This window comes from Neolamprologus multifasciatus, chromosome 20, assembly GCF_963576455.1.
Source record: "Neolamprologus multifasciatus chromosome 20, fNeoMul1.2, whole genome shotgun sequence".
In the NCBI taxonomy this organism is placed as follows: Eukaryota; Metazoa; Chordata; class Actinopteri; order Cichliformes; family Cichlidae; genus Neolamprologus; species Neolamprologus multifasciatus.
In genome coordinates, this window is record NC_140458.1 from 9,147,092 (window position 1) to 9,157,629 (window position 10,538).

The 10,538-nt window shown below is 41.3% G+C and overlaps 1 protein-coding gene across 1 annotated transcript in view; it reads right to left on the bottom strand.

Moving 5' to 3' along the window:
- The window catches only part of sypb (synaptophysin b), a 19,455-nt gene extending 9,574 nt beyond the window's left edge, over positions 1 to 9,881 (bottom strand). Inside the window, exons 1-2 of the mRNA XM_085144829.1 lie at positions 9,758 to 9,881; positions 8,394 to 8,459 (exon numbers count right to left, since the gene is read on the bottom strand). Coding sequence (XP_085000955.1) covers positions 8,394 to 8,459; positions 9,758 to 9,775 — 84 coding nt within the window. The 5' untranslated portion in view covers positions 9,776 to 9,881. The remainder of the gene's footprint in view (positions 1 to 8,393; positions 8,460 to 9,757) is intronic.
- Between the last annotated feature and the right edge of the window lie 657 nt (positions 9,882 to 10,538).

Below are 10,538 nucleotides of genomic sequence, written 5' to 3' on the forward strand. Positions count from 1 at the left end.
GCACAAACTGATTTATCAGTATCCAACATTCCCCTCGGGTGGTTTGACATCCAGTTTATTTTAGGTGTTGTACCCCCAAAACAACTCCAGGTGATCTCCAGGCAGTGTTGGGGAGTAACGGAATACATGTACCGCCGTTACGTATTTAAAATACAAAATATGAGTAACTGTATTCCGTTACAGTTACCCATTTAAAAAAGTGATATTTAGAATACAGTTACTTTGTTGAAATAAATGGATTACACGGCGGTACTTCCCTGTTTCATATTGTGGCGGGTCAGGACTGTTTGGGTTTTGTTTGACAGCTACGTTCTGTTGTTCCAGGTGGCAGCGTTACGGTTGCCATGGTTACAGTGTGACGCTCTCTCTCTGCGTGTTTCCTGGGTGAGAGAGGCCTTTTTGTTGTTGTTGTGCTAAGCTAATAGGCAGAATGCTACAGGTATAGCTCTAAAGAATGTAGCATCATAGGCAGTGTAGTCCGTGCTGCAGGGAGAATGGACTGCCATACCCCTTATGTGTCTGTGAGCGAGGGAGGGAGAAAAAGGAAAAGTACGAGCTGTCATCGAGCAAAAACGGGAGCTGGAAGCATGTAAATATAATAATAACCACTGCAGCCAAGAAGAGAGCCTGACGAGCCCAGTTGTAAGTAAGCTATTAAGACTCGACTGTACACTGTGTTCGTGTTTTCCTCCAAAAACAATAAGTTCCGTTGGAGCAGCCTTTCAACGCCTCTCTTTGTCTCTCGCTAGCAAAGTTGACCCAGACAACAAAGTAAAGCTAGTTTTCAGCTACGAGCCCGACACAGAACCAACCGTATTAGCCAGAGGTCCCTTTACTACGGTTCGGAGCCGCGGACCTTCAGTAACAGTAATAAATCACAGCAATAGTACATTCATGTAGTTGTAAACAGCATGATAATATATTAAGTAATCCAAAGTATTCAGAATACGTTACTCTCATTGAGTAACGTAACGGAATACATTAATACAGAATACAGAATACATACATTTTGGGGCATGTATTCTGTATTCTGTAATGGAATACATTTTAAAAGTAACCTTCCCAACACTGTCTCCAGGTGATAGCATAATTTACATTGAAAGCTGCAGACTATGCTTCCCAACCTGTGCAGTTTCAAGCAGACTTATCAAGATCGACCAATCAGAGCGAGGTGCTAATAAATTCCCACAGAGTGCAAATAAATACAGCATTATCAGCGGGTTACACAGCACTGACTGCACCTGTTGCCCACGGTACATTTAAATTGGTTTTGTACTGTTGTTTATGTGTGTGCATGTGTGTGCACATGCGTGTGATTGTGCATTCATTTACATTGTGCCTCATTATTACTGTAGGTGCACTCAGCTCAGTCTTATTTTTCACCTCTTACCTGCAGTCGCATAAACAGCACAGACAAATATGAGTGGAGGTAAACTTGCAGCCTCTCACTCTTCACACACACACAAACAGCAGATTAGACAAGTCGGACTATTTTTACCACACCCTCCCTACTCTGCAGACCAGATCCGATTGGATAGAAAATCCAGCTATTAATCTGACGGAGGTGCTCCACCATCTGTTACCAAATACTTAGCTTCCAGCTACTGTACAGTCAGTCACAACACATGCATACATACACACACTGGCACACCCCCACACGTGAGTGCATATGCACACACACCAGCTCACGTCACTTCCTCTAGCCTCATAGTATGACCTACGTGCAGAAGGCATAAATACACTAAACTAATTACAGTAATCTTTCAGCTAATGTGAGTACAGAGGCTCGTTTTCTGGATTTACACAGAGTGAGTGACTAGAGTGAGCCCTATTGTTTCAATTTTGTTCTTCTCTGTTCCTTTAGGGCTGTGTTTAAGTTTAAAGTGTCCTCTGCCAAAGCCCAAAGGCTTATTAACAGGTTTTAATAATCGATGCAAATGACTGTAGATGTGAAAGAGGCGGCATTATGTGTGAAAGGAGAGACAAGAGCACTCATAAGCAACACAGTCGTCTCTCTTTCTCTCTCTCTATTAAATTTAAAGCAAAGAAAAAAAAATTGCCATCTGCAGTGTAGCTCTGGTGCAGAAATCCAGTTGGAGCTTTGGAAATTGACCAGATCTAACCCAGAATGTTTGAGACATCTAAATGCACCCTAAAAGCGAGAAAATCTGTCCATCCGTGTTATGTTCTTCATGGGCAAGCAATTAATCCTTAACACTGAGCAAATCACCATTTATATCAATAATAAATGGGGGTGTTATATTTGTTTAAACTCCAAACCAACAGCATAACAGAATCAAATGCTGAAGTAACTGTGCAATTAATCAATATCTACAGCCTGGGCAGTAACTGCAGTGTAAGCACAATCCTTAACACAGCCTGCAGTGTTATGCTATAAATGTGTACCACCCATGCTGTTACTATTAACTGTTCATTATTTTCAAAACAATTAGAGGTTAAAATTTCTTGAGTGAGCTCAGTATGGAGACTATTTGGTGCCTCAGCTGTGTGTTGTTCTTACAGATCAAATGAAAACACACCTTTAAACATAAAATATGTAATGAGCCTGATTTTGATGTGTTGCAACATGATGATGTAGCTAAATATTAATACAGTATATTAACACATGCAAGAATTCATAGTTTGTTTGTTTTTTACAGAGTCCTTAAAAACAACGAAGCATAGCAGATTATTAAAGTCAGGAAGGTGCTCATACAGTACTCACGATAAGAGTCTTAGGTGCTTTTTAGTTCTTTCTTGGCAACAGAGCAGAGGCTAATATTTATTTAGGTAACAACTTGATATTGATAGCACAATGAGATGTTTCCAGGTGGATCCTGAAAAATACTTTTTGAAGTATCAGCAATCGGTAATACCACTTTTTAAATGCTCTGCTTCCATACAGTCAGCATAAAGTGTTAGTTGATGCCTTACCTTCGCCTGTGTATGTAATGTTGCTTAGATCACCAAGATCTTTCAAAACAACCAGTAGAGATGTGCTGTTGGACAGTTTTTGTGTAAATTTTGGTATGCCTGTTATCAGATCATCACTGGTTTTGCACGGACTGGATTTGAGAGTACGCTGATCAAAAGTGACTTGGTGGGTTATGGGCCTAATGTTTGAATCCCCTGCTGTAGTGCTATATGCTATATGTTTCTGACATGATGGCGAACAACTTATGAATTTTGATCTGATAACAGATCTTGATGATCAAAGCATTGTTACACACACAGGTGAAGGTAAGGCCAGATAATCGCCTATGACACAGCTAACAGTTGGGAATGAAAAATACATATTCTCCAACTGGTTGGCAAGTGGTTCCCACAAATTGCTAGCAGTTGCTAGCTGAAATCAGTTATAAAGAGGTTTAATGGTGCTCCACCTTAGCAGATTGCCACTGTTGCGTGTAGTGTGCAAAGGTTGTGCCTCATTACCTCAGCCAACCTGCTGACCCTTCAAAACGTCTACCTTAGTTTGAAGCCAAATGTTATCCATTTCTGGTTTATGTTGCCCTTCTAACAGTTTCACTACAGCTTGAAGAGTAGCTGGTGAATGTTTGCAGACAAGTTGGTTTACTCCATGCAAACCCAGGCGACCACTGTAATCTGCAAGCAACCAAAGGAACTGCATAAATTACCATCCGCCTCTTATTAAGTGTTAGTTGATGCCTTACGTTCGCCTGTGTATGTAATGATGCTTACATAGACATACATACACAGGTGGAGGAATACACATTTTTAACAGGGGTGTCACTGACTGGTCTATAGGCCTGTGTGGCTGGGCTTTAGTAATCGATTTCACAAACATTGCTGTTAACCAAACCACTCAGCAACTGGTTGGGGATTACACATTATTCTCTTGCATTCTGTGGTTGCCAGATCATCACTGTCTCTAGGCCTATGACTATGGCCTTTCTCACGTGATCCTTCACTGTCCAGCCTATGTCACATGGTTAGTCTATTACGATTTTATTAAAGTTTAAAGTTAGGGATGTGGCTGCTTTGAGATACCTTGGCCTGTACTTGTCTGCCTCAGCTCGGTTAATTCCAGTTATTGAACTGGAGCTGCTGTTTATGCCTTATGGACACACATTAAACACTTCCATATAATTGGTCTTCTTTCCCCAATGACAGGAGTCGTCCCCTGCTGGCCATTAGAAATAATGCAGATTGCATTCCCATCAATATATATACACATATATATGTGTGTGTGTGTGTGTGTGTGTGTGAATCCAGAATGCAAACCAAGCTAGCAAGTGTTAGCTAACAGAACTGCAAATATGGTAACTCCTGTTTCCAACACAGAAAATGGGGGCAGCCAAAAATGCAACACTCAAAGCTTAAAAACAGTAGTCCACAAACCAGTGGATGCCAACATAGTATCTATGTCCATGTTTTATATAAATCACACTCTAGTGTTTTCTAAATAAACAGCAAACACTAAAGGTGTGGGAATGCTATTAATTTCGGCCATAAAGCAAAGTACGAGCACTGAAGGAAAAGTCGGGGGATAGTCAGTTTCTTGTCTCCCAGGACTGTAAACTTTTTTGTAGAAACATTCCTGTGATCATTTTTGAGCTTGGATAAAAATCTGTGGTCAGCAAATAGAATCTAAATGGAAGTCGCCTTTGGACAATTAAGCACTGCACTTTTATGGTGATAAATGAGTAGAGGGAGGCGTTGTGGAGAGGAAGGAGCGGGACAGCCAGACTGAGTAAAGAGATGGTGGCACACTGAGTGCTAGGTGCCATGGTAACACTGCTGGCAGCATCACACAGCGAGGAGGCAGAGGCTGGTTTCTACCCCTCCTGGTATGCTGAATGGTTGTCAGCAGAAGATATACAATTCTTCACACTGAGACACAAATGATCTGCTGTTCTCACACTCTCTGTCTGACTTGGTTTGCCTCCATCTCCGAAATTATTGATCCAGACATGGATAGAAGTAGCAATTGTAAATAACAGAGCATGTAGATGTTGTAGTTTTGGGACTATCCTAGTTCTAACGAAAGCAAAGGCATTTTTAATGTTTCAAAACTTGCCATTTATGGCCATTTAGTATGCAATCTATAAACTGACATATATATATGTAGAAAAAAATACAAACAAAAACCAAAATAAACACAAGCTGTCTAAGCCTGGAGTAATAATCACAAAGAGTGTCTGCACAGCAACCCCCCCCCCCCCCAAGCTACAACAAAATCAACAGCCTTTATTACACATTAGAGACCATGCCAAAGTGAAAAAGGCTGTTACTTCATGTTCTCACAAGCAGCCTTTATAAGCCTGCTGAGAATGACTCAGAGCAGAAATCTGAATACAGATTAAATTCAACATCACAGTGGCTTCATGTAGCAGCTGAGAACAGTTCCTGGGGTTCAGCTCTACATCAGCTGTATTCTGGAACTCAATGTCTTCTAACATCCATCAAATCTAGGCTGTGTCAGCACTATTCCCCAGAGACAGGGAGAGAGAGAGGATGGGGTGAGGTGGGCAAATCCACATTAGTCACACATACAGTATGCTGTTTTAATGTCACTCATGCAACAAGAATAGTGCTCACTTGCTTCTGCATGACCACAAATCCTCAACCCATATACAGGACTGTCCATTTCTAACTACTCTCACCTCTCTAGTTCAAAAATGGGAATACTGATATGTACACAGCTGGTAAACTGCTGCTATTTCATTGATGCATGAACTGTGCTCTATAAAAGCACAAAAAAAGTTTTGTTCGGCTATACAAATATACATCTTCCTCATTTCTGTTTCCAGCAAAACCTCCACTAGAATCTGGAAAAATACTTCTCATGGGTGGATCCTCTATCCCCTCTCCTAAAAAACACGGTGTTACTGGTTAGGCATGCCCATATTAATCCACAAAGAGGAGTAGATCCAGGAGCTCCTCCTCTAGCCCTGACGCTGAGGCACGCAGGCTCACTGACAGATGATTCATGGGCCTTGGCCTCCTGAGCGGGCTACTGATTGGTGGTTGGCTCGCACTGACCCAGGGAGGCAGTGATGAGGTGCTGGCACACTCACACAGCTCCAGGGAAGGACTTCAGAGTCATGCAGCACACTCACGGCTCTGACTATTCTCGAACATATCTGCAGAGCCCATTACAATGTGGAACTCTTTCAGCACTGCTCTGGCACACGCGTTCTCATCTGGGTTGTTTTAGCTGTGCTCTCAGGCTGAGGAGCAGAGGAGCAGCCAGGGATTACTGCACCCATCCAAGGAGGGGCACGCCCCGCACCCTCCCAAAAATGCATTCTGACATTTCATTATGTAGGAGGAATTGAAACATTAGAGCTATATAACCTTTGGGTCATTTGTGAGCTAAGCCCTATTTTTAGATGTGCTGTTATGATATTTTTAATCATTAAATGTTCCCTAACATTAATTTATTGATTTTCTTCCTTTGCATTTTTTGTTGTTGTTGCAGGAATTGGTGTGGTAAGGATAATGGAAAGTGGTGTGTGTGTGTGAGAGAGAGAGAGAGAGAGAGTGTGTGCAATGCAATCTTCCACTTTTAATCAGTATATTGCAACATAATTCAGTGAATTGTGGCTAACAGTAGCAAGATTTACTCCTTAAGGCAGGTAGTTACTGCCCTAAGTGATGATGAAAACAGCTCAACCTACAGAGATACATCAACTTAATAAAAATAATTAAAAACCATCAGTTACTACATTATAACTATGGCAATAAATAATATTACTTGGTCATTTCAGCTGTAAAAGTGGCATCTGCAATCACTGCTAACTGATTGGTCAAGTAATTGACCAAAACAAAACAAACCCTAAATGAAACAAATATACAAGTGAAGTAAGTTTTCAGTTCAGGATATTCCGAAATGCAATGATGAATAGGTGCTATGACTATCAACAACCCAAGGTTTAATTATTGCTTCTAGATACCTTAATATATGTAAAAAGGAAAAGCATGCTTTTTAAATGACTACAGTAATTATTGTATTATTATTAGATTACAAACATATCATGCTGATTATTATTGCAGAGAATATTTTAGTCACGTTCGAGATCGGAGTCTGCTACAATTATGACAGCAAACCAGATGCGGCCACGGTCAGTTTGCAGCATAACCATAAGTAGTGCCTCTGTTTCCATCACTGAAATGCCCCCCAGCTGTGGACACAAAGGAAAACAGAAAGAAAGCGAAAAATGCAATGTAGCAGCACCACTCTCCACCCTGCAGCCTCTTCACTAGGCTGCTGATGATGATGGAGGACAAACACTGTGAAAAACAACACATAATGAGAGAATGTCTGTGACTGTGTGAGCTAAAAACATTTCCAGTTAAGAGGGAAACTGTTGCCATGATGCCGTGCAACATTTTCTGCCTAAAAGCTGACTTAAAGGGCTGAGCACCTGATGGAACTGCAAAGAAGATCTAAAAAGATGTCTGGCTATTTGTGAGTACAACACAGCGTGTGAGGTGTCCCATATTCCACCAGCATAAACAAATAAAGGCAAATCCTTGCGATCCTCGGGTTTTCTCCCTGCATCCATGAATTAATGAATGAGTAGCTTGGTTAGAACAGGCTGCACATAAAAAAATGGGTACTAAATTGCACTAGCATGAGGGCACATCCTCTGAGATGGATTTAACAAATTGTCATTATATTCCTCAGTGAATTGACACAGTGTTACTACAGAGTGATGTAATACAGCCTGCTGGTATCTTCCACTCAGGGCTGCTGGGGCAAGTATTACCATAACCATAAAGAAACATGAGACTCCACAGTTTCAATCTGGAGTCTCAATGCATTACTTAATCATGTGCAGTTCAGTAATTAAGAGGCCTTAGGATAAGTTCATGTTTTAGGAGAAATCATTAAAAACAATGTCAGACCTCCATGTAGACCTTGGTTTTGTTGCAGTCTTCCACTCCTAATCAGTATGTTGCCAAACAATTCACTGAATTATGGCTAACAGTAGCAAGATGTACTCAGTAATGCAGATAGTTGATGCCTAAATGACCATGAAAACAGTTCAACTTACAGAGATGTATCAACTGAACTCCTTTTGGTGATTTCAGTTATTAAAGTGGCTTGGTTCATGTTTCAGGAACAATAATAAAAGAAAATACAATAAAAAAAAACATCTGACCTCTGAGTCTTTTCCCCAAGACTTGACATGCATAGTCATTATAATGTACTATGCAGCTTTATGGCCTCTGTGTGACAGAAGGTCACAAATATGGCATCAAGGGACATGCAGGCATTATGTATCACACAAAACCATAGAAAAGCTTCAGGATTTCTTCTTTTGTAATATGATTTTATTACAATTTGTATTAAAATATTCCCTCGTTGGTGCTGTATATCACGATCACTGCCACCAATAAATGTGTAACAACAGAAAACTTACCCATTGTAGAGCTTTTATAAATCCCAGAGGTTGTTTGATTATCGTGAACTGCCCTTGGGCCACCAGCTGTCAAGACAAAAACATCAGAAAGAAGCACTTAATTTTAAAAACATCACGCTTTGGGCTTTACTCTAGTTTTATGAACTCTGTGCCTCTCAGTCGAGCAGGCACGATGAGGCTGATTAAAAACACAAACCTCATTACTTCAGTCTCATTGCCCACAAGCCTGGCCTGCTCCTGGCACCTGCAGGTGTTTGTTATACTACAGCAACAATCTGGCAGTGAATACAGTGAGTCACCTGCCAGAGCTCACATCTTTGTGGACTTATGAGATGATGTAGTGTAGTAATTTGTAGTATAGACTTCAAAGGCTGTGGTGTATCTGTATGTGTAAGAATGAGGCACAGAGCTGCTCCTGCAGCTTTACAATTACACAAAGCTGATTAGCGGTCTGCCGCTCTGCTCCCGTGCTGCACACTCCTCGGCAATTCTTTGATTTATTTATGAGGAAATCCCGTTTTTTAATTGACGATCGAGGCAAAAGAGGAGTTGGCGTGCAGGTGAATGCGACAAAGCAAAGAAGGCGGTGTGTCCCCGTGTGCATCAATAAATGGCCGCACCGGAATAAGCAGCAGTGATGGTTTTCTCACAGGCTGCGGGGCCACTTTTATCCTCATTGTTTCTGCACAAAGCCAAACATCCATATTAAGCAGATGACGCAGGTACTGACAAAATTCCTGCTCAGAGGAGCCTGACAGCCTGATATCCGCTCGTCTCTCCGGGAAGACTTGATGGCTTTGACACAAACCATTCAGCAGTCTGAGAGATGAGCTGTTCGGGACCAGCGAAAGAGAGATGCAGGAGCCTGTGCTCCTCTTTGGCCTACTGCGGTTATACGAATACAGCGAGGGCCTTGGAAATTAATCAGGTTGTCGTTTGTTATCGTGGCAACAGCGGGGCTAATTGAGACGTGGGCAAACTAAATCAATTAGGTGAATCCCCTGAGATAATAGGTATCATCGTCTCCTTCCGTAGCTAAATGTCATTGCTGCAGAAATCTCTGGACATCCTACTCATTTTTGGACACTCAGCGGGCCACTTCAAAACACACACTGCAGCATCAGCTGTGGAAAAATCTCTCATTGGATTGGACCCTTTCGTGTCCCTATAAAACTGCATTTTAAAGATTAATTTCCAAATTCACATTTTGAGTCCAAGGACTCCAAAACGCATTCGATGTCTACCTTTAGAATAAAATATCGTCATTAAAACGGGCGACAAAATGAAACGAGTATTAATAAATGAAACAATCGTTACCACACGAAACAATAATGAAATAGATGATTTCCCCAGCAAAGCCTTACCTGGTTTACAACATCCATCTTGGCCGCTTACTCGCTGATAAGAGGATCAGAGGGGCGGAGGGAGGGAGGCGTCTCATCCGGAACAGCCCAGGGGAGGAAGACGCCCAGAAGGAAGAGCTGGAATGCGTCACGAGCAGGACGAGCGTCGTGACGTCAAAATAATTACGAGGATGTGGAGTAGCGACGAGCCGGGAACTCTATCCAATCGCGTCGTTGCTTTTATTCCGAGGGAGCAGAAACTACCCCGGGGGTGATGATGGAGAGAGGAGCGCATGGAGACTGAACTTCCAAAGCAGAGCTACTAGATCACTTAAATTACACAATTGAAAGCATGTGTGTATTGTTTGTGTATTTATACACAGGCACTCATATATATTCAAATAATTTAAAACAAATGTTCATTTACCTGTTATTACCACACACCAAATCCGGTCGTTGGTACTTGCTGGCTTGTGTAGCCACTAGGTAACAAAAGCTCAACACTATCCTGGAGCACTTCTGTTGTCTTTTGTACGTGTTTTGAATTTTTACGTGCTTTTGAGTTTTTTACGTGATTTGGAGTTTTTACGTGCTTGGAGTTTTTACGTGTTTTTACGTGCTTCGGAGTTTGTACGTGATTTGAAGTTTGTATGTGCTTTGTCTGTAGGGGCCACCGTAAATATACTTTTATTTATTCACTCCACATAAAATGTAATAAATAAATCATATAATACAAAAACCAACTATTCACATTTCAACTTTTAACTATTTAAATTTTCAGCTTTTTCCTTTTAAAACAAAT